This window comes from Nipponia nippon, unplaced genomic scaffold, assembly GCF_047370975.1.
Source record: "Nipponia nippon isolate SJK-2023a ecotype South Korea unplaced genomic scaffold, ASM4737097v1 scaffold_28, whole genome shotgun sequence".
Lineage (NCBI taxonomy): Eukaryota > Metazoa > Chordata > Aves > Pelecaniformes > Threskiornithidae > Nipponia > Nipponia nippon.
Window position 1 is genome coordinate 5,935,381 of NW_028262345.1, and position 27,113 is coordinate 5,962,493.

Here is a 27,113-nt window from a genome sequence, read left to right on the forward strand (position 1 = left end):
ATTAACTATGGTGCTCTCTAGTCTGGTCTCTGATTTGGTAGCCTAGGACTCAGGAATGAAGGACACTTCATGAAGCATACCTCCTCCACAATCCAGATACAGCCTTAAAGGCCCAGAGGTGTCCTGAGGGACTCTGGTAATAAAGAGGTCAGCTGGTCTGAAGCACATCTTTAGCAAAAAGGCTACTTTCTCAGACTTTTTTGCAGTGTGACTGAATTGCCCTTAAGAACTAAGCACTGGAACCTCCCCTCCTTCTCCAATGAGGGATTTTCTTCTCTGGGTGAGGACAAAAAAAAAGAAAAGGAAAAAATATGAGAGGAGAACAGGGCATTACAGAGGCAAGTTAAATAATTCACAGACACCAGGCAAAAAGCAATAGGCTTGGCCACTGTGATGACTCACCCATTCAGAGGCATTCAGTCTCAATGCCTCCCAAGGCAAAATGCTTTTACTCTTGTTACCCACAACGACTCAAGGTGATCTGAGAAAGAACTGCAATATAAAAAAAGAACAACCCCATTGCATACAAGAAGTCCCGTCCCAGAACAACATCTTTCAAGCAGAGAGGGACACTAAAGAACTCTCCATGCACAGTCCTGATGGGAACATGCTTCTACAGCATTGCCTTCAGACCATGACAGAAGATTTAACTTCCTGCAAGTATCCTGCTAGAGCTGAGCAGATGTGGGCTGTAGAGGAGAGACTGATGAAAGCAGTGGGAAGAACACTGTGGCCCGGTCAGTTCATGGCACTATGGTTCCATAGAGATAACCAGCTGGAAGCACTGTCAGACACTGATCCAGAAACTGGTTTGAACTTTGTGCTCTGTGACAGGCTCCAGGAGCAATTCTAGAAATCAAACTTACACACAAATTAATAGAATTTAACAAGCTACCATGCTGCAGCTTGACCACAGCAATGATGAGGGCGGCTCAGGACAAAGCAGAGGAGTTGTAAAATAGGTTTAAGCTAAGGTGCCCCACCCTGTGCCTGCATGCAGACAGGAACTGTAACTCAGCTGTTAAGCAGTAACTAAGCCACAATAATTTGATCGTGAGTCACAGCCCTCGTTCTAAGCAAGTCTGATTCAGTGCTAGTATAATAAACAGTCTGCTTTCCGCATTTCATTTATTTTTTCACTCTATTTAAGAATCAGGAGTCAACAGAGCAAGGTGTCATATAAACAGCTCCAGCATATTCCGCCCAAGCCGAACAAAGCTTCCCAAAGTGCCATCGCACTTCAAGTCACAGCCAAGGCTCTGGTCACAGGAAGCGGGACAAAACTTTAGTCACAAATTGTGCGTTCTTAGAACATATGTACACAAAAACATCTCAAAGCCTCAGAATCAGGCTTAGGGGTATATGCTTAGATGCTACTTTCCCTTTGCTGTAGAAACCTAATCACCCCAGGGAAATATTCACTGCCCAGACTGTATTTATCCAGCAGGAGTGTATTGCTAAAGACAAAAAAAACCCAAACAAACAAACAAAAAACCCAAACCTTGTCTCCAGAACTCCAGTCTGCAGGCAAAGGGAAAAATATTGTGGTGCTTACATTGAAGATGATACGGGTTGATAACTATGCAAACTCCAGCAGTTCCTGCTCCCATCATGTGAAAGTTGGGAAATCCCAGCTCCAAAGCCAAAAGGGATTGGCCAGCTTTTCATCTGCCCTGGTAGTGTTATTTTTCCCAAGTGTTTTGAAGTTCTCTAAACACACAGCATTGTCCTGGCCACATTGCATTAAAGAGCAATTTCTAGCAGGCTCTTTTACTAGCCTGAGGATGTTATATGAATGTCACTATGAATAAAGCACTTCAGAATAGATTGGTCCCTGGAGGCTTCTGGAAACAACTCATGCACCAGTGTGGAAAAGGTCAGGCACAAGCCCATGCCAAAACCTATCACAGACAGAGCCTGGAGTCTCCATACAGAAAATTCACAGCAACAGACTTCAGAGCCTTCCTGCAGAGATGAAGAACCACAGCAAAGCAGCTGTTGCCCTGCTGTGCCACAGCACAAGTAACAAATCACCACTCAGCACCACCCAAAACAGCCCTTCAAATGAACCAACAAATCCGGCCTGCAGGGCACTGCCAGAGAAAGCCTTGCTGCTAACCACTGCTGAATCCCTCCCTCCTAGGATATCTCGACAGAGCTTAAACAGATGACAGAGATGGCGCAGGGACCCTGCACCCTAAGCTCCCTGAAGTCTCTGCCAGCCCCTTTGAAGCCCTACTAGAAATATAATACTTTTCTACTCTTCAGCTCTAGACGTACATGATATGAACACAGTATCCTAAATGGCCAGTACCAGGGAACCCCTTGCAGGCAGATGATTTGCCTGCAGATTAGATGTGTTTCTGGTAACCTCAGACTCTGCTTGCCAGCAAAGCCCAGGCCATATACTGCCAATAAGCAAGGAGATTCCTAAGGCACAGCATGGACTCAGGAAGTCTGCAGAGACCCGATGTGAACTGAAAGAACTATGGATTCTGCACTGTTACCCACTTTCCCAAGGTTCTGCCCCCAGCTGTGAGGAACAACAGCCAACAACTCACTTAAAAGCTGAGAAACGCACGCACGTATCACTTGTGCCCACCACGCTGACGTAGCATCCAGACACGTTTGCTATTAACAGCTTTCTGCTGCGTCGCTGAGACATCTCACGATAGTTTACAGAACTTGAAAGTGAACAAAAGCAGCTTAACTCACAGCATGGAGAAATGCAACAATGGCCTGCGGATTCCCAGCTCGAGAGAGTCATCCTGTGGCAAAAAGCTGGAACTGCAAGCCCTTTGGAGCTTGCAGGCTGCTTTTGCTTTACAATACATCAGAAAAAGGATTGGCAGTGAAGACCTGGTGGGTCACAGTAGCAAGACAGCAGCAAGAAAACCGCAGACTCCCTTCCTGTCTTGTTATCGTAAACTCACCATAGAGATCAGGTCCATGAGAGGTGAAGACATTGTATAAAACAATGTTGAGAGGTGCAACTACCAGCTTCCCATAGTAATAGCTGTCCACAACTACCAAGGGCACCTGGAAGAAAGCATCTGTTATTTAAAGTGCCAGAAGCTTTTGGCTGGAGTGCCCAAAAGCTCCATGTGATTTTCTTAATGAAACCCACCCCTTCTATTGCAAGCCCAATCCATTCCCTCTTTGTGTCGTTACAGGCACTTACCAAAAACAGGACCAATGACACCACACACCAGTTTAGGAAACTTTTCCACCTCTGCTTCAGTATCAACAAGTCAAAGGCAATAGGAAGCCTGAAAGAGAGACCAGGTATCAACCGGAGACCTTTGTCTTTCCCCACTGCAGGCTTTCCTGCCCCTTCAAAGCAAGCACAGCAGTAGCTGGAAGAGAACCATGACTTCATTGGGCTCTGCTTCTACTCCATATTCTAGTCATTCAGCTCAGGTCTTACTCTCAGTATATTAGGTTCTGAAGACCCTTTTCTTCAAAGGTAAAGAAATCAGGCTATGGAAGCCTGTACCAATAATCCCAGACTAGGCTGGCAGCTCAGTCTCTGCTAGCTTCTTCCTCCAGCTCTCCAGCTCCTACATTCTCCCCAGCCAGGCAAGAAATATTTGACGAGTGCAAAACTCCTGAGCCCTCCTCTCCTTACCCAAGAGCTGCACTGAAGGGCCAGCCCAGAAGGGCTCCAGCAGCCACCCCCAGCACTGCTACAGAGGTCTTGTCCATATACCAGCCAGTCATGGCAATCACCGTGGTGTACATGCAGAAACTGCTCGGGAGGAAAGCTGCAATAGAAGGAAAGAAAAGGGTTAGCACAGCTTTCCCACAGCAGGAGAGCTGCATGAGACCAAGATAAGGCTAATCATCTCTCATTCATTCCATTGGAGCTGGTATGCTATAGTGGACACTCATTTCAGTGAAAACAAACAAACAAACAAAAAAACAACAAAAAAAGGATTCTTTTTTTTTGTTCTGCCAAGACCAGAAATACTTCCTTTAAGTATGAAGGGCTCTTTCCTTGGTGGCACTCAGCACTGGTAACCAGTTGACAGCATCCATGGTTACCGCTTGTAATACTTGCTGCACCCTCTATATTCTGCTAGGTCGAAAAGAGTGAAACCAACCTGCTCAAGTGGCAGCAGAAAACGTGAGCTGACTGGGTACAGTCTCTGAAACAACTGGGCAGAGACTGGTGGGAAGTAAGTGAAGAATGAGGAGACCTATGCCACTGCAAAAACAGTGAAGGGAAAGTCCTTTCTCCACTCACCATAAACAAAAATGGCATAAAATAGGAAAATCTCAGCATTCATAAGTTGTGGTATTTCCCTTTAAGTTTCTGTATGCACACAATGCAGAAAACCTCTGCTCAAAGTCTCTCTTTGCACTTTACTCAATACCTACAGCAGGTGTTTTGTAAGTCTTACAGTGGCTGGCGAGGCAAATGGGTACAACCAGCCAGAGGGGGAGAAAATGCAAAGACAAATGACAAAGCCAAAATGTGACCCTCCTTTCTTGGATTAAAATATGTTCAAGGAAAGTAAGCCAAGACCCTGTTTAAAGGGCACGGCCCACTGCAGAGAGTGGAGGCAGCAATAGAAACAAACATGCCCTGGAAACGGAAAGAGACAAGAGAGTGATGCAGGGAACATCATTTGAATCAACACTTATTCTGTCATCACACCTGCCATGAGAAACACTGGCAACAGAACACAACAAACAATTGCTAGAGAGATATTTTAGTGCTGTGGATTTTCTTCTCTCTGGACCTGTCTTTGGTTTCTATGGGCAACGTAATTGTTAGCATCATTGCTAAGCAAATTTACCTGCAGATGAGCAAAACATCCCAGTGCTGAGTACCAAGAAGGCCAACATCAGCCGGCTCACATGTAGCCCAAACTTCTTGCACACAGCCCTAAGGAAGCAGGAGAGAATTAGAGACCACAAAAATATCCTCAGTACATAAAAGAAAAGTACTCAATGCATGCAGAACCACAAACAATCCATGGAGCATCCCGAGAGCTTTAAGGTGGGTGATTCTCATTACTCAGCCACTGAAGGCAACCTAAAGGGCAGCATGACTGACTCTGGCCTGGGATTCCAGATCCTCATAAGTTACACTAGTGCAAAACTCTAGAAGATACTTGGCTTCTACCACCATCAGTTGCACTCACGCAAATCTCAGCAACTTAGGGAGTCTGTACTGCTGTAGCAACATCCATCTATCTAAGATTGTCACCTCTCACAAAATCCCATCACGCAAAAAGCCACAGCTCACATTCTCAAAACCAGACTATTGCCAACAGAAAAGTCACGCAAGGTAATAGCTTGACAGTCACAAATGAAGAAGCAGCAGGTAAAAATAAAAATCCAGCTTAGACAAGATAATTGTATGTTCAGGCTACTGCTTTTAGTGGATGTAAACACCATTGTCAGATACATTACAGACAGCAACAATCAATGTATTCCACTAAAATTCACTATGATAAGCAAACACAGCACCAGTCTCTCCTCCAGCAGAGCTCAGTTTACAACACTCCCACTCCCTGCTTGCTGGTATCAGTGAGAAAAGGAGTGTAGTCAACAAAATGCTGGAGTGGAGATGTGGGTGGCAGATCTGAGAATACAATTTTGTCCTAACAGTGGAATTCTGACCAATATTTCATTAAGTTTCCATGAGAACACATATTGCCAAGTTTCACCATGAAGTAGCCCAATTTACCAGATACACTCTGAAGCTCATGCGTAGAAGTATTTCCTGTGGCAATAACCGAATATGTTACTCGCATTGCTCCAAAACATTCACTGTAGACACTTTCTAATACTCACTTGTAGAAGTAGAGTTCACAAATGCAGCTCAGGAAGGCCAGGAAGCATCGGAGAAAATAGAAGATAAGAACCTAGGAGACATACTCAGAGTCTGAATGAGGTTTGCAATGAAGCTTAAGCACCTATTACTAACAAGTCGGTCCCAAAAACAAAAGTTCTGAACAGGATGGAGCAAGTTTGGCAGTAGTGAATGAGCCTATTCTTGCAGGTCCAGATCCCACACCAAGGCATGCTGAAGATCCCGGCAGCTCAAGCCTAGCCCTCTAACGCTGAAGTCCTTTGCAACACAGGAAGTGAACACAGTCCACTGAACTTACCAGAACTACCCTTGTTTTGTTTTCTGTTGTGCAGAAACATGCCAAGTGTGGCAGTGGATACCCAAGCAGAATGCACATTCAGTGCTTTTTCTGTGCATTTCTGTGAATGCAGTTTGCAATATCCCTTGCAAAATACTATATTATTTTTTATAGTTTATTGAAAAAATCAAAGGTCACTGACAGCTGGCACAGAAAACAATATGGGCTTCTAAAGCACCAGGGTGAAACTTACAGGAGAATGAGAAACTCACATGAGAATGAGAGCCCGTGGCTGCCAGGTAACTGTCCCCAGGCCTGCACACACTCAAAAGACCAAGGAGATACCAGCCCCTCTGGGACAGCTTCTCAATCAAACCAGAGCCTGACAGCATTTCCCTGCAACTTCCCAATCACTTTTCCTTGAATCCCATTGAGTCAGCTCATAAACCCTTGCAAATCGTTACAGGGAGGTTAGTGTTTGTAAACAAATCGGTGTTTTGTAAACACTAATTCTCTTACCTCTGACAACAAAAAAAGCAGCTGTTTAACACAGACTAAAGGCATGTTTATTCATCACAAAAGAAGCTTTCACACATCTGATGATTACCTTGTTAGTTTGTAGAACTCTAGCATGGAACAAGGCTGGTAAGGCATGAAGCCACAGGTAAGCATAGGAGCGGATGGCATAGGCTGGAGAGTATTCCCATGTCTGAAACCCCTTTCCATAAACGAGGTAGTGTGTCTACAATGGAGATTGAATAAATAAATAAATATGCATCACACAGAGCAGACAGTTCTGCACTTCCCATCTCTGAATTCTTGAGTAAGAAAATTTCTCACTGAAACACAGAGATTAGCACAAGGTTCTAGATAAATCTGCATTTGCACAGGCCAACTACAAATTCCCAAGTATCTCCAAGGAGAGGAAGCCACTTACCGGTTCCCAATAGTTAAACGTCTCATCACAATCAGAGATGTTGCTTAAGAGAGCTGCACAGAACCTGGCTGAGATAAGACACTTGAAAGCTGTTGATCCTTCAGGGGCCCAAACTTGTCCTGCTTTGCTCCCAGATGATCTAGTCCAAAGAAAAAAATACAAATACGCGCCAAGAAGACTCAGTAACAAGATCAAGACTAGCAATGTGACACTAGGCAAAGACTTAAAAAGCATATTTGCATCCCTGCCATTTAAGCACTGTGTAAGTGCAGACGAGTCTTTCAATTCACTGCTTTCTCTGGGGGAGGCCGGTCCCTTTCCAAAGAAGGGCCGTCGTCCCCCCTCACCACACCGGAGCAACGGCCCCGAGTGATTACCCACCGCTGCAACACAGCCCCCCAGGGGCTCCCCCCAACAACAGAGAGCAAGGCCACGTACTAACTACCACAGGCCCGTGAGGAGCTCCCCCGACGGGGGACCGGGGAGCCCCGCTTCCACAGCGCACGCCGACCCGGCCGGGCACCCACCGCGGCGCCCCGAAGCGGGGCTCGCTCGGGGCTGTGGGTGCGTTTGAGGCGTGAAGAAAACCCCGGCAGCGAGGAAACACCCGGGCGGCCGCTCGCACCCGACACCGCCCCGCCGGGCGCCGAGGGGCAGCGGCCATCCCGCCCGAGGGAGGGTCCGCCAGACGGCCGCGCGCCGCCCGGGGAAGCGGGCACGCGCCCGGCGCCCCCCCGCAGCCCGGCCCCGGCTCCCCGCGGCCCCCGCCGTCCGCTCCGACACCCACTCCGGGCGGGCCTCCTCCGCCGCCTCCGACCGCGGCCGGGCCGGCTCCCCGCCGCCTCCAGCCCGCGGCCGCTGCCGGGCCCCCTTGGCGGCCATGCCGAGTACGGGAAGCCGAGCGCCCGCTCCCTGCCGCCGGCGGAGGAAACGAGAGCGGTGCCGAAGCCGCCGGCAGCCATGCCGGGTGTGGGCACGGGCGCGGGCGGCCGGCAGCGCGCTCCTCCCGAGCAGGCGCTCTGCAGGGACGCGGCTGCGCCGGGCACCGGGCGCTGAGCAAAGCTCCCTCCCTGCTCGCCCGCCGGCCGCTCGCCCCCTCGCACACGCGAGCCGCCGCTGGTGCCGCCCGGCCCTGCCCGGGCGGAGCGGGGACGGGAGGAGAAGAAAAAAGGCCAGCCAGGCTCTGCAGCCTTTTAGGGAAAAAAAAAAAGGCACTCGGGTCTGACACGTGGCCGTTGCCGATTCCCTGCCGCTTCCTAAGAGCTGCCCTCCAAGTGCGATGCCTCTGGCCCAGGCACCGGCCCCCTCCGCTCCCCCTTGCCGGCGCTCCCCTGCCACCACAACCTCAGAGCTGAAGACAAGCGCGACGGGGCTCCGTTCCCCCGTCTTCAGGCACAGACAAGACAAACCCTCGCTGAAGGGCTCAAGTTTTCTTCTAGAAAGTTCAGGAGAAGGTGAGGGAGGGGAGGAAAAGGCTCCGTGGCTGAAGAGTGGCAGCTGCATCACCTCCTCCACAGAGCTTACAGGTGTGTGGCATTTCTTGATAATTGGCTCCACACGTTCCAGGCTCTGCCTCAACCTGAATGAACTGAAAAATAGTCAAGGAGGCAGGTGTGCGCATCTCTTACACCCTGTTCACAACGGCACCTTAGTTTACCTCAGTTAAAGCGCGGCGGGGCAGGCAAGTAGCGAAACGGGGAGCACAGAGCTGGAGAAAGCATTTTATTGGGTACCCCAGCACTGAGCAGCTGGGAAAAGGGCAGCGGCAGGGGAAACCCCCTCAAAAGCCCCGCTCTCGACTACGCGTCCCCCGCGTGCGCGCGGCCTCCGACGACGCTTCGGGTGTCTGCAGAGCGCTCCCGCTCCCCACAGCAACATCAAGGGGCACAAAGCAGCTTGGAGGCAGCTTTGGGAAGTGGCGTCATCTTAACTCTCGGGAGCTGCAATGAGCCGAGTCCCTGCTGGGGGGGCACACAGAGCATCCCCAAAGGGCCAGGGAGGCTTTAGGTGACCGCAGCCCCGGAGACAGGGAGATGCCCTTCCCAGGAGCGCCTTTCTCTTGCCCCTTCTTCAGCCCGCTGCCGCTCCTCCTCTCGCTCGCTCTTGCCTCGCGGCTCCTTCCACGCACACGCGCTGGATGCCTCTTCTTTCTTCTCCGCCAGCAGCGGCTGCAAAGGCGGGAGGACGCGGTCAGGACAGAGGGAGGCCGGGCCGGCCCCGGAGGGAGCTCCCCACCGCACCGCCCGACGCCCGGCCGGCCGCCGCACCCCCCCCACCCCCCCTACCCCCCCCCCCCCGGAAAAAACCTCGCCCATGGGCTTTTCTCACCGAATTGGTGCTCCGGTGCTCCCTCGGGCGCCTGCGGAGTTCCAGCCGGTGCTGGAGCTGGGCTTGGGGGGGCACCCTGGGCAAATGCAGCTGGGCATGACAGCAGCGGCCAAAGAGGCCGCACCCCTGCTTACAGGGGGCTCTGGCCGCTGCCTGGACTGCAAAGGGCACGGGCCGGGCCCCGGCTTACAGGGCGGCCCTGGTCCCAAAGGCCCACGGAGGCGCCTTCTCCCTGCGTTTGGGGCACCCTGACCCGCACCCCGCTAACGGGGCGCGCACCCCACACAGGCTGCCAGCTGGGGACTCTGGAGAGTGCTGGGCACTTTCTGCCCTGGAGGCAGGGGAATTGGCAGCCGTGGCCGGTGACTTTGGCAAGGGCTTTTCCCGGGAGGCGCTGGGGGCTTGGGCGGAAGAACTTCCTGAGGGGGGTTCCTCACCACTTGGGAGAAGCTGCCGCTTCAAGGCGGAGCAGCTGGTTGGAAAGCGGCTGGTGTTTGGGGCCCGCAAGCGGTGCTCGCCACCCTAAATCTGCTGCCCTGCCCGGCCCTGCCCTGCCCTGCCCTGCCGTGCCCTGGTCCCCTTTCCCTCTGCCCTCAGCCCCGGGAGCAGCCTGGGAGAAAGAGAAGCACGGGGGCCGCTGGGGGGAAGGGGCCCGTTCCGGGCATCGGAAAGCAAGTGCCTGCAAGCGGGGCCCAGGTCCTGCCCGGGCGGCCCTGGCACGGGGAAGACCCTTGCCCCGAGCTGGGCCACTGCCCCAGAAGCAGGGCTGGGGCCTCCGCTCTGTACATGTCCAGGCTGCGGGGCGCCACACGGCGAGAGAGGCGGGTGTAAAAAAAGCTGAACCTGGGCGGGTAGGGGGCGGAGGGGGGAAGGACGGCCGGGGACCAGGGTGCGCTGCGGGGAGGTCCCTCCGGGGGTTGGCGCCCCTGTGTTCTCCGGGCGGGGGAGCTGGCGCTTGACCGCGCCGTCCTTCCTCGGCAGCGGCTCCCGGAGAAGAAAGAGCGGAAGAAAAAAACCGTAAGAGGCGTCCGTCGGGTGCAGAACTGCGGGGCAAGAGGGAGCGAGAGGAGGGGCGGCGGGCTGCAAAGGAGGAAAGCGAAAGGCGCTCCGGGCAGTCCTCAGGGCTGCGGTCACACAAGAGCATCCTTGGGATGCTGTTGGGATGGGTTTCGTGACTCCGGGGGAGGCAGCTGGCTCCGTGCCGCGCCCTAGATTTGTAGAAGCCGCTCCGATTCTGCGTTAAGACGAGACGACTTCCAAATTTGCGGCCCCGAAAGGCCGGGGCCAGGGACACCCGCCTGCTTACAGGGGGTCCCGCCGAGCGCAGGGGGCACGCGCAGCCCCGCTTACAGGGCGCTCCCCCTCGCCTCGGCGCTCCCAACAAGCCCCACGGAGCCCGAGGCTCCGACCGGCGCCCGACTTACGGGCCGGCCGGCCTGGCTGCGGCACACCACCACGTCTTCAGGAGCCCAGGGAGCGACCTCGACCCCACCGGCGGGGAGGTCGCCCCGGCCAAAAGCAGCGCCAAAGGCGGCACAGCACTTCCTCAACCTGCACCCTCTAAAGGGCCAGGGAGGGCTCGTTCCTGGTGGCTGGCTAAAGCAGCCTCCCCAGCCCTGCTTACAGGGAGCTCGGGCTGCTCCTGGGGACAGAGGGCTCCGTGACACACGCCTCGAGGGCAGGGCTGGCACGCTGGCAGGTCGCCAGCAGGACAGGCAGCCACGCAGGCAGAGACCCAGGCCCTGGCCACAGGCAGGTCGCCTTGCCCGCGCTACGACTAAGCGGCTTCGCTCCGTCCTTCGAAAGAAGAGGCAAGCCCGGCCTCTCCCTCCGCTCGCGGGCTCAGAGGGGACCCCCCTGTTGCTGCACAGAGCCCGTCTCTCCCTCCGGGGAAGTCTAAGCTAAGTACGCTGCAGCAACTTTCACAGGGGCCTAAACAAGAAGCTCATTCGCTCGCTCACTCACACGGACGCAGACGCAGACACACCCAGACACGGACACACACAGGGAAAAAAAGAACTTCCCCGAAGAGAGAGCCAGCTCTGCGCAGCCAATGTCTGGGGAGCCATCCCTACCGCCGAGCAGGACAGGAGAGCCTCAGACCTGCCCCTGGGCTGCGTGGAGGCCACAGGGGCTTCAACACGCCAAGGGGCTTCATGGGTGGCCAAGGGGCAAATGCCGTGACGCGCCCCGACGCCGGGGGTCACGCGGGCCAGGCCGCCAGCAGGCAGAAAGCCGCCGGGGCGGGAGGAGGGGGCCGGGGAAACGGCCCTCCCCTGCTTACAGGGTGGGCTCGGGGGCCAGAGAGCTCCCTTTCCCCCTCGGGGGCGGAGGCGGTGGCTCTCACCCTCCTTACAGGGTCGCCACTCTCTCCGGGCAGCCAAACCGCGGGGCAATGTGGCAAAAGGCCAAAGACCCAGCCCTGCCTACAGGGGGGTCGCCCGGCGCGAAGCCGGCCAGGGCACCAAAGGTGCCGGCAATGCTCTTGTGGGACCGCAGCCCCGGTGAGAGCAAGGCCCCTTGGCCCGGAGCGCCTTTCTCTCTCCCCCGCTTCAGCCCACCGCTCCTCCCCTCGCTCCCTCTCGCCTCGCAGTTCCGCACCGTGCCTCGTCTTTCTTCTCGGGGAGCTGCTGCCAAGGAAGGAGGGCGCGGTCAAGCACCAGCTCCTCCGCCTGGAGGAGAGCAGGACGCCGGCCCCCGGAGGGAGGTCCCCACAGCGCCCCCCGCCCCCCAGCCATCCCTCCCCCCTCCTACCCTCTACCCCCCCGGACTCAGCGGTACACCCACCTTTCTCACCGCCATGGCGCCCAGCGGCCTGGAGGGAGGCAAAAGAGCGGAGGCCCCAGCCCCGCTTCTGGGGCGATGGCCCAGCTCGAGGCTCTGACAGGGCCTCCCGGGCAGGACCTGGGCCCCGCTTGCAGGCGCCGCCAGTGCCCGGAGGGGGCCCTTTCCTCCCAGCCTCCCGCCTTCCCCGCGCTCCCCTTTCTCCCGAGCCGCTCCCGGGGCTGGGAGCAGAGAGGAAGAGGCCTAGGGCAGGGCACGCCCAGCCCCCCGCGTCTCGGCCCCACGCCTCTGAAAGGCCGGGGCCGGGGACACCCGCCTGCTTACAGGGGGTCCCTCCCGGCACCTCCCGTTGAGCACAGCCCTGCTTACGGGGCGCTCCCCCTCCACTTGCCTCTTCTCGGCTCCCCCTGGGGCTCCGCTTCCCCCCCAGGGTGCGGAGCCGGTGGCTCTTCCCCTCCCGACAGGCTCGCCCCTCTCTCTGGGCAGCCTAACCGTGGGGCAACCTGGCAAAAGGGCACCAAAAGAAAGACCCGAGCCCTGCTTACAGGGAGGTCGCCCAGCGCAAAGCCAGCCAGGGCACCAAAGGTGCCGTCAGCGCCCGCAGCCCCGCTGACAGGGAGCCCCCTTGGCCCAGGGCGCCCTTCTCTTTCCTCCTCCACGCCGGGCTCCTCCGCTCCTCCTCGCCGCCTCTTGCCTCTCGCAGTGCCGCACGACGGCTGCCTCCTGGGGCTGCTCCGCCGGCTGCTGCACGGGCAGGCGGACGCGGTCAGGACCGAGCGGGGCGCCGGCCCCCGGCGGGAGCTCTCCTCAGCACCCCCGGCCCCCGGCGGGAGCTCTCCTCAGCACCCCCGGCCCCCGGCGGGAGCTCTCCTCAGCACCCCCGGCCCCCGGCGGGAGCTCTCCTCAGCACCCCCGGCCCCCGGCCGTCCTCCCGCCCCTGCCCCCTCCACCCTCCCGGCAGAACCCTCGCGGATCGCCTTTTCTCACCCAGCTGCTGCTCCGGTGCTCCCTGCAGGGACGAGCGGGAAGCCTCCTCTGCTGCTCCGGGCTCCTGGCCGCTGCCGCCGGGGGCCGGACCCTCCGCACCGCCTGCGGCGATGGCCGACCGCGCCTCCCCGGGACGGCGCCTCAGCCCCAGCCCTCCCCACGGCGCTCGCAGACCCCCCGAAGGCAGCGGCCGAACCCGCCCCGAGGCGACCGCGGACCCTCCCCAGGCGGCGCCGGCCCCCGCCCCGAGGCGACCGCGGACGCTCCCCACCAAGGCGACGGCCGACCCCCGCCCTGAGAGGCGACCGCGGACGCTCCCCAGGCGACGGCCGACCCCCGCCCTGAGAGGCGACCGCGGACCCTCCCCAGGCGGCGCCGACCCCCGCCCCGAGGCGACCGCGGACGCTCCCCACCAAGGCGACGGCCACCCTCGCCCGCCCCGAGGCGACCGCGGACCCTCCCCAGGCGGCGCCGGCCCCCGCCCGCCCGCCCGCCCCTTCCCCCGGCGGGTCCCGCTCCCCTTCCCCTCAGGCGGCCGCTCTCCCCCTCACAGCCGCGCGCGACCGTTGGCGACCCCCGCGCGCGACGCCCGCTCCCGCCCGCCCGCCCGCCCGCGCGACGCCCGCGCGACGCCCGCGCGACGCCCGCGCCCGCCCGCCCGCGCGACGCCCGCGCGACGCCAGCGCCCGCCCGCCCGCCCGCCCGCCCGCGCGACGCCCGCGCGACGCCCGCGCGCCGCCCGCGGCAGGGGGCTCGCACCCCGCGCCCGCCGCAGCCCCCGCGCCTCCCGGCCGCCCCGCAGCGGGGACCGCCTGCACGGCGCCGGCCTGCGGCGGAGCTCCGGGAGCTCCCGCCGGCCTCGGACCCGCTCCCCGCGCTGCGCCAGGCCCCGACGGCTGCGGCGGAGCCGGCTCGGCCCCGCCGGCCGCTCGCGCCTGCTCTGGGAGATGCCTGTTTCCTTCCCAAAGGCTCTGGGGGGGCTCCGCTGGTAGAAGTCAGGAGCAGACTTGCCTGCTGTAGAGTTATTCACTGGTAGAAGGGTCTGACAGGACTCCCTGGCAGCACTTCTCCTTGCCTGCAGCAGCCAGCGATCACTGAGCGCGACCTGGGAGCCAGCAGTGGCCTGGGGCCCTAGAGCCTGTGACATCCGTTAGCAGAAATACCTGTTAGTGCCCGCCGTGCAATTGATACCTTTCCCCAGTGTGATCCTGCAGATTCCAGTACCTTGGGGTGTTACTGGAGTTCTCTGTCAGCGGTTACATCTGCTGAAGCTATTAATGCACTACCAGTGGCACAGCTATCTTTTAGGATCAGGTAGTATCCTTTGGAATCTAGCAATGGAATTACCATTTGCAATTACCGCCTGTGTTATCTACTCAGAAAATAGCCTGCTGGTGCACGCAGCAGGGCCCCACTGGGTGCACCCCTGGCACTGGCAGCCCAGCACACACCGTCCTCCCATAGGGGCTGAGCACCTGCGCAGGGAGCTTTTAGTGCTCAAACTGTACTTGTGTACAAGTTTGTTTCCCTTTGGAAATAGTAAGATCCTCCCTCTTTCAGTGTGCTACATACAGTCGCCACCGGCACAAGGTGCTGGGCAAATACAAGCAAGAATAGGAAAAGTGAATTGGCATCAGTAAGGAGACTAAGCCCAGTTTCACAGGACCCTAGCAAAGAAAGGCTCCACTTTTTAAAATGAGGTTTCATTACACACGTGCAGAACGGGAAGGTGCTTGGTCTTCATTAACAGGAATTTCCACATTTATGATGTGTGCAGGTACTCAAAGCCCACATCACCTTTATAAGAGGCACTGCAATAACACACAGTGTTAGGTCCAACAAGATGCCGGCCACATTTTCCAGATCAAAAACCAGCGCAGATGCTGCTCAAGCACCTGAAAACAACATACAACGCTCTACCGAAGAGTTACACGCAAGTGTTGGTTTATTTCCTTCCGAAAGAGCAGCTGCATCTCTGCCACCTCTTGGCGGCTCAGCGCCTTGTCACAGGACTGAAAGGTCAGCCTGTAGCAGAGGCTTTTCCGTCCAGTCTCTGACTGCTGGAAACTGTCAATTAACTGGATGGATACCACCATTTCACCTGACACCTGCCTAGCAATGGTGTGAAAAGCAACTTCATCAAATTGTTCCCCATCAGGAACCCAAAAGCTGACATCATGCACATAGGAAGGTGGATAGAGAGAAAAACTCTTGAAAAGCCTTAACTCTCCTCTAGGAAATTGAGAGAGGAACCGCATGTCTGATGTCCAGAGCATTCGCCAGTCAGATATTCCACAGATCAGCATGGCTAGGAGGTCAAGATTCAGTGAAGCGAAGACAACAACCAACTCGCTGCTCCCTAGTTCATAATGAGCTGTCCTTATAATTCCCACGCAGGAGCCCTTCTCACAGGAGCCTGAAGTATCTATCTCCATACAGATGCAGTACTGAATTGTACTAAGCTGAGATTCAAAAGCAGCAAAGTCATTTAGCTCAGTTGTTTCAAAGCTCGCTGCTTCCTGCAGATTGATATTCAGTTTAAAGCCGGAAACAGTCTGGTAAAGAGAATGCATGCTGGTTTTAATGTTATTCACCAACATCTGGATATAGCTGTTCTCTGCACCCCTGTTAACTGCACATACAAAAAACATCTCATGAAAAACAGGCATGGAGTAAGGAGTGATAAGACACTTCCTGAAAACTGGACCAGAAAGAACATGAAGTGTCCCCGGGAGAAAGGCTCCTCTTTGTATTATTGCCTGAGCATAAGGTAGAAGGGAAGGTCTAAGATAATACTGTTTCGAAACGTGGCATCCCTCTTGTACATTCACCCAGCTATTCTTATCTGTGTCCCTGCAAAAATCAACATGGGAAAATAAAACTGCATTTGCTAGTCCATTAGACATTTCTTCAGTGCTTGGAGTCTCCTCTGGGCTCAGAATGATCCAAAAGATATTTGAGTGACAAACACCATTGAGATGACCTTGGTGGAGCAGAGAAAGGCAGTAGTCAATGTTTTGCAATGGAAAGGCTTGGCTGAGGTCTGCAGTGAGCTTCTCCTTTACTGTCCGTACTGGATGATTTGAATTTAGTTCTAGGAAACCCCTGTGAAAAATAAAAGTGCAAATTACAGACACCACTAAACAGCTTTCCTTGAAATGCCTTCCTGTGATCATAATCTGAGTGCAGCAATTTACCCAAAACAATCTCAGATATTAAGCCGGTTTCTAGTAACTACCTGAACAAGCCAAGTCTTTCATCAATGGTGTTGCAATGGCTAACACGTTTTCAGGACAGTGGTGCTTGTCTCCAGGTTGCAATCAAGAATTAACTGCACTTTCACTGGTAAAAAAGGAACGGGACTTAACAGTCAGCATCACCAATTCCACTCAGCACAGGCATTACCAAACTACAGAAATGAATCAAATTATGCTAGCCCTGGGTAGTCTCCAAAGTATGCAGCAGTTCGCCTAAGAGGTTAGCATTTTTTACCCTAGCTACCCTTAGTATTGCGGTATTAGCAGACACCAAGTCAGCTCCTGAATTTCTCCCACAGTACAGAAAAATAGATTAAAGTTTTCATCTTTATTTGTGCGTTCAAGTGTACAGCAGCTTGGTTTCAACCATAAAGTTTCTTTTTGTTCTGTAGACTTGTTTTTAAGTAGGCCAAAACCACAAGCCAACATGAAGCAGACTTGAAGAAAAAATGGAACAGGAAATTCTGTAAAGGGGAAAGGAGGGAAAGTGAAGCAATTCCATTTTATCTGACACCTATGGTGGTCATTCCCACTGAGAGCAGGAGTGTGTGTTATTGCCAAACAGAAACTAATTATAAAACTTACCTATTAATTTTATCCACAAGTACTTGTGGTACTTGAAAAGAAACTTTCCGGCTTTCCAGTTCTATCTCGCAGATCATAGGTTTGAAACACAGAAGTGGTGTGCTTCGTGTGAAAATGTGGTTTAAAGCACCCTCCACACCGAAAGATTTATCTTGACTCCTGACAATACACAGAAGCAGAGCAAAGTCATTGATCATTTCCTATATTTAATGTGCTACACGTAAGCATTACACAGATAACTCTGTGTAGCACTACTATACCTCTTGTTGAATCCCAGGTCTTGTTAGAAGGTGACAAAAATGCAACACTACCGTATTTTTACTGGGCAGGTGGTCCAACACTGGAACAAGTTGCACAGAAAGGTTGTAGAGTCTCCATCCCTGGAGACTGAATGTGGCTCTGAGTGACTTGCTCTAGCTGGCTCTGCTGAGCTGTGGGGTAGGACCCAGTGATTGCTGGAGGTCCCTGCTGTGATTCTGTGATCGTCTGCTAAGCAGATACACGTATCACAGTCTTCCTGCTGTCTTTAGGCTGAGATTGACATTTGTTCTGAAATGGACCATTTTGACCTTTAAAATCCTAAGATAATCCTATTTTTTAGAGGGTACTTTGGCAAGAAGCTTGAATTTTTATCTTGGCTATTCTGCTTAGAGGCAAAAAAAGAACAGTAGCTATTTTAAGGAAAATTAAAGGGAATTCCTCCCTCCAACAAAAACGATACTAAAAGAACATACTAGTGCTAGGTAGCATAAGAGCACGAATACCAACTTTTCAGTTTTACCACATGATGGTTACCTGTAGCCTGTACACTTATATCCGTGGATAGTCTCTGCTTTAAAAGGATGAACATTACTCAAGATAAATCCAGCTCCTGCTGCCACGGCCACTATTTGCCAGCTGTTGTGCCATTCTCTCCTTGGTTGATCAGCAGGTGTCCCACCCTGTCCATTGCAAAGAGCCACATGGACCTCTCCCTCGTCTGTCAGCACTTCTGCAGAGCTGGAAGGAAAGCCAGGCAACAAGAAAAGTCCTGCTAGCACACCCAGAAATTTTATAGTGCTAGAAAAACACCTGTAACACAGGTAGAAATCTGCAACACAGCAGTCAATTAGCATAGAACTACTTCTGGTTTACTCACCTATGGAAAAAGCGGGCAAGAAGCTCTCTGTTCTTCACTACCCCAGCCTTTCTCCCACAGTGAGGGAAGTTGAAATAAATACAATCAAATTGTCCTTTTTCTGCTAAAAAATAGTCCTTCAGCTTGGTGCAGTCCACAGAAAACACAACTTCAGCTCCTTCAACAGTAAATGAAAAACAAGACTTTGATGTTTATCATTAGGGAAAATTTCAAAGAAAGGGAGCAATTAAAATCCTCCAGTCCATTTTTAAGCATGTCAGAGCAGCAGCTGCCAGGCATCTTCCCACTCATGGGCATTAGGAAAACCAGAAAGCCTAGGCTCCTTGTGCTCTCTTTCAAAGACTTCTGCTAACTGGCTGCTTGTTTCCGTACTATTTCACTCTGATCCGATTTTAGGGTATTTGCTTTAGCGCCTTGCCCGAGGGCCCCCGCTCCCGCCGAGCCCCGCCGGCACCGACCCACCTCCCTCCCGCAGTCGCCGGATGCTCTCCGCCGCTCGCCCCCGCCCGGACACCTCCTCTTCGCTCTCGTAGCAAGTAGCCACGACGTGGGTCCCCGCGGCCCCGCACAGGGAGGCGGCGAAGGAGAAGTTGCCCTCCCCGAGCAGCAGGACGCGGCGAACCGCCTCCATGCCCCCGCCTCGCCGCCCGTCGGCGCTCCCTCATGACGTTTCTGCCGGCCAGCGGGCGGCTGATGCGCTCATCGCCTCTTGGTGGCGTCAGACCGCTCCGCTCCGCCCCCGTGCCCTGTCAGCCGCGGGAGCGGCTTCTCCCCTCGGCGCCGCCCGGGCCTCCGCGGGTCCCCCCGGTGCTTTGTCGGCAGCCGCTCCCCCCCGGACCCCCTGCCCGGGGCCCGAATGGCGAGGCCGGCAGCCGTGACTGGCGGGCCGCTGCACTCCCGGGGCCGCCAGCGATGGCTTGAGAGAGAATAGCGGTGCTTCACTGCGGCCTGTTCGGTCTGTGGGCCCTCAGCTGCTGCACAGGGCGAGGGCAGCGTTTCAGGAGTCACATCAGTAACGACAGCGGAAGGCTGAAAGTTGGCAAAGGCAAGCTCCAACACAGACCCGCCGCCCGCAGTTTATGAGGTCTGGTCCTGGTTCAGGCATGAGGCTCCTGTGGCCTTAGGTAAATGGCTTCGTCTATTTCAAAGGGCGGGTAAGTTACTCTGAGAGGTATTCAGTAAGGTGAAACTGACAAATGCAGTATCACAGTTTGGGAAAACAGATAATTACCATACCACCTCTCCCCCCCCCCCCCCCCAAAAAAAAAAATGCTTTTTGGCATCAAGAAGGAACACCGTTCTTCTCTGATGCCCTCTGTCACACGTGGAAGTGTAGGAGATCCCTCTCCAGTCACCAGAAGGGTGGAAGGGACAATGTCCATGCCAACCTGCTGTTGAGATCCAAGCTGATCCTAGGGAGCTGTTGATTTCTATTCCCAGATCACGTCCAAGATCTGTTTGTACAACTCCCTCCATGGCTCCTTAATGCATGATACTGGCCGTGGGGAACTGTGGAGGGACTGGGACAGCACTTCTAAGTTTTCCCAGTATGGCTGGAGGTGCACCACCAATGAAAATGATTACTCAACAAAAACCCTTAGAGGGAACTGGAATGAAGAGCGATACGATATCCAGAGAATTGTGCAGCCCAAGCCACTTCCTTCCCAGGTATGTCCTTGTGCTTTTCCTTATTGTGGATATAGCAAGTCTCAGTGGAGATGATCACTGGTCACTTAATTTGTCATGCACAAGGGCATTATCCTTTCCAGCCCCAGCTACGAATACACTGGAGGTAAGCCTCCCGTGAGTAGCTTCCCTTCCTGCAGCCCTGCTCCTAGTCTTTTCTACTGTTTTTTAAAAATGCAGAAAGGCAACCGTCAGCACCCTTATCTCTGATGAGTGCCCTACAACAGTCCCACTACAGGAGTAAAGCTGTGAGGAAGAGTGCTTTTTTGTTTAAACTCAGTCTTGCTCCTTGTAACAGTGGCCCCAGTCCAGCTCTGTTTCCTTTGCTGTTCAGATGGTGAATCAAAAGTCATCACCGAAGCTTTGTGATCTTAGGTTTGACTGACTTGAAAGTAGTAGTGCAATTGCAGGTACTTTGGTCTTCCTGTAAGATATAAAATGTTTCATTTTTTTACTTATATTTAGCCATGCTAAATGTGAGTTTTTCATTTCAGTATACTCACTGCTTTGAAACAACATCTCTTCAGATTACAAGGGAAAGCGTCGGAGAATAAAAAGTACATGCACAGAACTAAAATGTAGTCTGTTGGATCTGTAGTGTAGCTAAAGAAGAGCTTCTGAATGACACTTGTGCTTAGAGATGACAGAATTGTTTTCTGTCGGTTTCTCATTGTAGAGTTGTGCTCCTGTGCCACCACAGAACAGGTATTTCGAGTCATTCAGGAAGTGGTATTTGCATTTCAAGTGTTCTTGTCTAGCTAACCTCACACCTATACCCAAGGAGCTTTCACTCAAAATTCCCATTTCTTGCTCCCGAGTTTGAGCCTAACAAAACCCTCCTCTATAGAAAAGATTTCCCTCAGTTGTATTTTCTGGATATAGTCTTACTATTTTGCACTTACTTCCTTGAGTTGTTTTGTGTTTATTCTTTTAGGATTTGAACCAGACCTCATTGGTTTCCAGGCTACCACCCTGAGCTGGAACTTCCTTCATTCAATTGAACTGCTCAGTCCTGCTCCACAATAGACTACAGGCCTCCATATAGCAGCCTTTTCTTTGCTTGTGTCCAACACTCAGAGAAGGAACAAGAAGGATGAAGGAAAAGCAACAGAGATGGAGAGAATCTGCAGACTATGCCTTCAGAAAAACAGGAGGCCTGTCTGCTAGCAGTGCTACAAGGATATCCTTCAAGCAAAAAGACCTGTCACACATTAAAGCCAAATGTATCATCCTGTGAAAAACGTTCTTCCTGCTTTCTAAGCTGTATTGTTTGTAACCTACATGTGTTTCTGTCATTTGTCTTGTGTACAGAGGTCACCCTGCGCCTTCTCAGTCAAGCCCAACTAACACCTTAACTGCAAGAGCTTATTAGAATCAGCTAATAGGAAACACTAGACCTTGGCAATTAGGTAGGATTTGCAGTATTTGACAATGACCCCACATCACTGAGTGCTCATTTTATTTTCCTCACTTAAAACCATGGAAGAAGGATGCCCTCTCAGTTCATTTGAGATTTAAACTGATCCCTTCTGATACAACTTTTGTCTTAGCAGCTATAAGGAACATAGAAAATAGGTCAGGTCATAACTGAGTCTGATGATCTGTACAACAGATCTATGGCATTCTGTCCTTTTTGGAGATGAATTTTAGAAATTCAGTTCCAGTAATACAGACTTTCATTTATGCTCATATCCCTTTGAAGAGAGGTGCTAAGCAGATGATGACACCTGAGAAGGACTTAATAGTGTTTTGTACCGCTCAACAATGTTAGCATAAATCAGATTAATACTGTAGATGTCAGATCCTGTTCATCGTTTGCAGGGCACTGACAACATATAGTTTCAAAGTGATGTGATTTGCACCGTGAGAGCAGGACGTTTTTCTCCTCTCTGGATATATCTGTGTTTACTGCAGCTATGCAGTTTTCATCTGCAACTGCTCTGAATTGGTTGCAGCACTTGGATGCTTCTCCATAACATGAGTCATTCTAGAGATTTAAGATACAATTGTCTTCCATTCAGTTGTTATCTAATACCCACACTTCAAATGGGTTTTGATTGTCATGAACTTGTTTTACCAGTCTAATCTCCACTGGAAAAACTTTTCTGTTGCTTGTGAAACACTCTGAAATCCTCTGGCAACACTGAAGGCAAAGGCTCATGCAATTAGATGTTTGCAAAACATTAGAGTACACGAAGTGAAACTAGCAAAGTGTTTCTGAACACCAGGACAAGCTTTCCTGGACACACCTGCCACTCAAGCTGTAAGGAAGAACGATGCCAGGTATATTTCCCTGCACAGCAACCTTATACAGCTTTCTTGACCCAAAACTTCCCTTGTCCTCAGTGCTCAAAACAAAAAAATACAAACTGCTTATTCATGTTTTATTTGTTAGTAAACTTACTCAGCATAAATAATAAGAGTAGCCATTCACTATAGCTGGCATCTGATGAAAAGTGCTCTTGAATGGCCCCCCAGGGTGACTTTAAATAGCAGCCTACTTCCTTTGGGCTCCTGCAATGGCAGGCTTCTCTTCACGGGTGATAGGGATAGTGCGCTCAGGGACGTCACTTTGTTTCCTCGGTGCGCTCACCGTCAGGACGCCATCCAGAGAGAGTGATGAGGTTATGGTCAGAGGGTCCACATCATCTGGAATCCTGTATTTCCTGTTGAACTCCCTGGCAATAAAGCCATGCTCATCCTTCAAAAGGAGAAGAGAAGGAACAGCCCTGATTAGAAATGTTGACTCAGTTCCACCTAAACCATGGGCCCTTTGCATAAAGTCTGAGATCAGGAAGCTCCAGCTCTCAAAGGATAACTTTTCAGAAAGTTAAAAGAGGTTTTTATTATGAGATGCCCTTTTTAAAGAGCCAAGACTGGCCGAAGTGAGACAGTGCCCTGCCTAGGCTGCAGTGCCTGCAGGTACACTGTTTACAGGAGGAGGCTTTATGTTCCAGCTCTTGTGCCAGCCAGAGACTGGCTTCATTGCACAGTGATGTGCTCTCATTCCTAAGATGCAGCAGCTAGACCTACATGCAGTGCCAACCACGCCTGTTCCTGAGGGTCTCCAGAGGTCTAGTAATACACAGCTTTCTAGTGAGCTGATCTCTGCTATAGTGCTTGATTATTTTATTAGCCAAAAAAATTGACAGAAGCTGTGTCAGGATTACAGGCTTCCACCAGCTACAAGTAATGCTGTATTTCCTGGCTGACAGAAGCTCTTAGAGCTGAAAATTCCAGTGACATAGCTACTTTATCATGCGGACTCATTTCCTTCTGGCAAGGAGGTGAGGGTGGGGGGTGGGAGGGATCGGGGGAATGGAAAACCCTGTTACATACAGCTTTGGACATGGCTTTTGACTTCTGTCTGCCCAGTTGCCACACAGGTCTCCAGAGCCAGCAACCAGTGGGATGACTGACAGCAGAACACAGCCTTTAAGGATTACAAACTGCCAGGTGGGCCTTTTCCAGGAAGAGGTAGCCTCATGGTAATGGAATAGGGCAATGCACTGATTCATTATGTGATTTAATTATTACAGTTCGTTGTTAGCTTATTGAATGCCTCCCTGCATTCCTGGCCTTTTCCCAGAAAGAGGGAGGCCCAGAAATGCCCATTTCAAAGATGATTTTCCAGTTCAGTTCACAGTTCAGGTAACATCAGCAATAAATCTCCACTCTGTTGCTGCCCAGTCTGGGAACAGCTGGGGGTGGGGGGGGGGGTGTTGCACAGAGCATCTTCTATTAAGATTGGTTGATAAAAAACATTAGAAGAATTTGAGATGAGCACAGGAGAGGATTGTTTTGCAGTCTCCTTGTTTAACCATAGATGAGGAAGTTCACACTGACTCTATCAGTTGCATAGTTAAAGCAGAAGTACCTGGCGCTCCTCGTGTTTCCCATGAATTTCTATCATGTCCCCAAGCACCTTCACTTTTAGCTCCTCAGGGGAGAAATGCTTCACATCAAGATTTACTGAAAATTTGTCCTTCTCCAGTCGCATCTGCAAAACAAGGACGTGACTTCAGAAAAGAGCAGGTGAGGGTTTCAGCTTAAAACGTCTCTCAGAATATAGCAGTTCAAGACTCAAACTGCTATCTACACATGCACTGTCTGACCCTCATTCGATCCTGGGATTCTGATCTGGGTGGACTTGTCCCTTGCTGGCCTGTTACATTAATACCCATCACTACGGTATCTAAAATGTGAATGCTTTCTCTTGATCACATGGGATAAATGTTTTCCTTGGGAGTGACGAACTGATTCTCTTAATCTGAATTTGTTCAAACTGACTCTTTAGTTGGCGTACAGGTTTTGCATCCAGTTCTTTTTACAGAATGTCTGGAGGTTTCCCATTTCTGTGACTGGATTTTGCAGTCTTTCAAGCAAAAGAAACCTTGACTGTGCAGCTGACTGCAGCTCATCTGCAGGCTTGCAGGCTTTCCCCTGCATTGTCACTCTTTAGTAACCAAAATAGTGTGTCACTGGTGAGCCCTACTGCCTCACTGCTCACTTCTGTTATCTGAGCATCAGGACTTCTGCCAGAACTCTGAGTCACCTGCTGCTAATCTCACCTCCTTGCCTTCCATTTTGCACTTTATCACCTCTAACAAATACTGCTTTTTGCTGCTTCCTGAGGTTGAATTTGCATTTTCTGTCTGTCTTGGACATGTTTGTGGGACTGTGCTATATGGGCTGGGTGTCTCTGTCTTTCTGCTGCATTCGTGGTCAGGGAGCTTGTCAGCCTCCTGGAGCTCTGCTCTGGGATGTGGAGGCAGCCTCTGTGCCAGCTCTAGGCTTACTGGTTTCCGCAGTTTGACCTCGGAGTCTAAGTGCTTCCTCCTCCTTCTAGATTATTTGTGAAGATTTCTCCAATGAGATAGTCAGACGTTGTTATCTGTGGTGCTTATTATGGCTGCTTCAGTGGACAGCCAGACCCAGGTCACTAAATCAAGGGAAACATTACGCAAAGATTAAAAAAATACTTTCCTCTCGCTCCTGTGGCTTAGAATAGCTCTACAAGCTATTTGTAAATAAGACAGTTGACTTGCAGAACAGGCAAGGTTGTTTGAACTGTGTGCCTCTTGGCTTAGCCCCTGAAGCAAGCAGACGGCTGCTTCATGATCCTTTGGGTCCTGTATCTTACTTAAAATGCTCTTCTCCTCAGCAATGACTTTTTCCTCAGCAACTGTGAGCTCCCACACTGCCTGACATGAGGATCCCACTACCCCTGCCCACTACCCCGTGCTGTTTGCTTCTCAGGAGGGAGTGGGATTGAAAGTTTTGCTGAGCAGACAGGGAAATTAGGCTTCCTCCTTTCTCCCGTCAGCTCTTACAGTCATTTCTCGCACACGCTCAGCTCAGTTTGCCTCTATTCCTAACACTATGGCAATACTTGCTCCCAGTCACAAATGATTAGCAGAGCACGCAGAGGTTCTTGCCTAATGCAGAGGAGCAGAGGCACAAACACAGCACCCTTTTCCCCAGCGTTTTCCTAATAACCACCTACAAGCAGCTTCCAAGCTCTCAGCTCTCGTGGGTCTCCAGCTCCAGACCCATCAGGATGTGCACACAGCGATAACAAAGAGCATTAAGAAGGGAAGATTACCTCAGAGAGTCCCGTCTCTAGCCAACTGGGCAGCCGAAGAATGGGGGATCTCATCAGGAAAGGACTGAGGCTGGGGGAAGCAGGGAGCAGCTCTGACTCCTGCAGGTGCTCCCCGAAAATCTGGTCAAAGATACGACTCGGTGCCAACCAAGAAAACAGTGGTCTGCGGATCAGAGGGTTATGAATGGTGATATCCATTGGAGTGCGCTGGAGGAGCCTGGCAAACAACTGTGCTGCAGTGCTGTGCCGGGAGCGGGGGACAGCTTTATACCCGTGCAGCTGGCCTGGCCTTCCCCCCCGCCCGAGGCCTCTTGAACAGTGGTGTCAGGGATTTTATTGTCCCACTCCTGGGCTGGTCCCTTCAGCGGTGCCCAGTAGCTGTCTCGGGGATTTGAACACGCTTCTGAGGAGGAGGGGGAAGGGGAGAAGAAGAAAAGGAGCCTAATGGGGCAGCAAGAAGCCAAACTGCCCAGCCGCCCGCCCCACTCCCCACGTGCTGTTTATCTGCAGAGTCCCAGGCAGGCTTGGCGGATGTTCCCAGCTGCTTTGGATGCCAGCAGGATCAATGCAGCTCCTATCTTTGGCTCACAGGGAAAATGACAAGGGGCCATTGTTCCTACTGCCAGCACCGAGACTTCAGCTCCCCACATCACCCACCAGTCTAGGAAGAGAGTTCCCTTGCCTCTCCTTAAGGCTCTAGTCAGAGGGCAGGAAACATCCCAGGAGGTCTTTGCTGAGATACCCCTGGCAGTGCGGCTCTCTGCAGCCCAGTAAGCCCTGCTGCCTCAGTGCACACCCGTTGGCATGTGTGTGAATGAAGGATGGCTTTCTTCACAGTGCTTCAGCCCAACACCTCTTGTCCTTTGCCCACTACAGAAACCACTTTGCTGGAGAGAGCAGAAGAGCCGGACACTGTGACTGCAGAGCACTCCAAGAGGGCTGTTAGCAGAGAGAAACTGGGCATGCCAACGGCCTCCACGGTGCTGCACTGCAACGTGCCTTCTCGGGGATGCAAGCTACCTCTGTCTGCCTGTGCCCCTGCAGTAAGCTGATTTCCTGTAATTATGCTCCTACTATGTCTTAATTCACACATTTATTTTAATTCCTGCCTTGCCTGTGAACCTAAATCATGGGAATGGGTTCCGCCTAGCAACTGTCCTTAAAGGGCAAGAGCTAGTCTCCGCCTCTGAGAGCTCACAACTTAAATACAGTTACTGGCTCAGAGGCACATCATTCTTACTGCTAGCACCACCAGACCTTTGCAAAAGGGTCTGACCCTCTCCCTCTAAGCTTGCCTGCAAGAATAGGGAGCAGAATTTGCGCTGTGCAAGCTCAGGCCATAAATACCTTCTCTAATTCCCCATTACATCAGCAGTAGTGCACCTGCTCTCTCATACAGCAGGGACGTGGAGACAAGGAAATCTCTGGTTTCAGGGTACAAGGAGCTTAACTGGGCACTACTTCCCCATCCCCCAGTTCAATAAAATTGGATCTATGCTAGCTTCAGATCCCTGGTTAACTCATGATCTCTGGCACAGGCATTTCTCTGGGTCTCATTACATTGTTCCAAAGCCCTGGCCAGGGGACAGTCTGGACAGTCTGCTTGCAGCAGCACAGTTCGGGATGTGGAGGTGTCAGTAGTGGGATCTGGATCCAGTCTATCCCTGCTTAACTACCTGCAGCACTTCACCACTCACAGGAACAA

At 52.7% G+C, this 27,113-nt stretch overlaps 2 protein-coding genes and 2 long non-coding RNA genes across 10 annotated transcripts in view; 1 reads left to right on the top strand and 3 right to left on the bottom strand.

Moving 5' to 3' along the window:
- Positions 1 to 18,764, bottom strand: part of LOC104008772 (ALG9 alpha-1,2-mannosyltransferase) — a 140,314-nt gene extending 121,550 nt beyond the window's left edge. For 3 of the 6 annotated variants that reach the window (XR_015706008.1, XR_015706009.1, XM_087763224.1), the window contains exons 1-8: positions 7,826 to 8,163; positions 7,039 to 7,177; positions 6,709 to 6,843; positions 5,806 to 5,876; positions 4,803 to 4,891; positions 3,629 to 3,764; positions 3,182 to 3,269; positions 2,934 to 3,039 (exon numbers count right to left, since the gene is read on the bottom strand). Coding sequence is in view for 4 of the 6 variants with exons in the window: in XM_087763224.1 (XP_087619350.1) it covers positions 2,934 to 3,039; positions 3,182 to 3,269; positions 3,629 to 3,764; positions 4,803 to 4,891; positions 5,806 to 5,876; positions 6,709 to 6,843; positions 7,039 to 7,177; positions 7,826 to 7,920 (859 nt within the window). In the remaining 2 variants the exon portion in view is untranslated. Of the gene's footprint in view, positions 1 to 2,933; positions 3,040 to 3,181; positions 3,270 to 3,628; positions 3,765 to 4,802; positions 4,892 to 5,805; positions 5,877 to 6,708; positions 6,844 to 7,038; positions 7,178 to 7,825; positions 8,165 to 14,949; positions 16,243 to 16,979; positions 17,139 to 17,774; positions 17,979 to 18,117; positions 18,275 to 18,579 lie in introns of those variants that run through there. The other 3 variants (XM_087763226.1, XM_087763225.1, XM_009472273.2) reach the window with 3 other exon arrangements.
- LOC148054997 (uncharacterized) lies at positions 8,748 to 10,193 on the bottom strand. Its single transcript, XR_015706077.1, has 2 exons — positions 9,367 to 10,193; positions 8,748 to 9,206 (listed from the first exon to the last, which is right to left on the bottom strand). It is a non-coding gene; the product is annotated as an uncharacterized LOC148054997 (long non-coding RNA).
- A 90-nt stretch (positions 18,765 to 18,854) lies between the features above and the next one.
- On the top strand, positions 18,855 to 21,083 carry LOC148054998 (uncharacterized). 2 transcript variants are annotated; one of them, XR_015706047.1, is made up of 2 exons: positions 18,855 to 19,271; positions 20,738 to 21,083. It is a non-coding gene; the product is annotated as an uncharacterized LOC148054998 (long non-coding RNA). The 2 variants fall into 2 exon arrangements; XR_015706048.1 differs by having other exon boundaries at positions 18,855 to 19,241.
- Positions 21,084 to 22,173: 1,090 nt separating this feature from the next.
- On the bottom strand, positions 22,174 to 25,828 carry CRYAB (crystallin alpha B). Its single transcript, XM_009472271.2, has 3 exons — positions 25,409 to 25,828; positions 23,681 to 23,803; positions 22,174 to 22,504 (listed from the first exon to the last, which is right to left on the bottom strand). The coding sequence occupies exons 1-3, from the start codon at positions 25,604 to 25,606 to the stop codon at positions 22,301 to 22,303; spliced, it is 525 nt and encodes a 174-aa protein (XP_009470546.1). The 5' UTR covers positions 25,607 to 25,828; the 3' UTR covers positions 22,174 to 22,300.
- Positions 25,829 to 27,113: the final 1,285 nt, after the last annotated feature.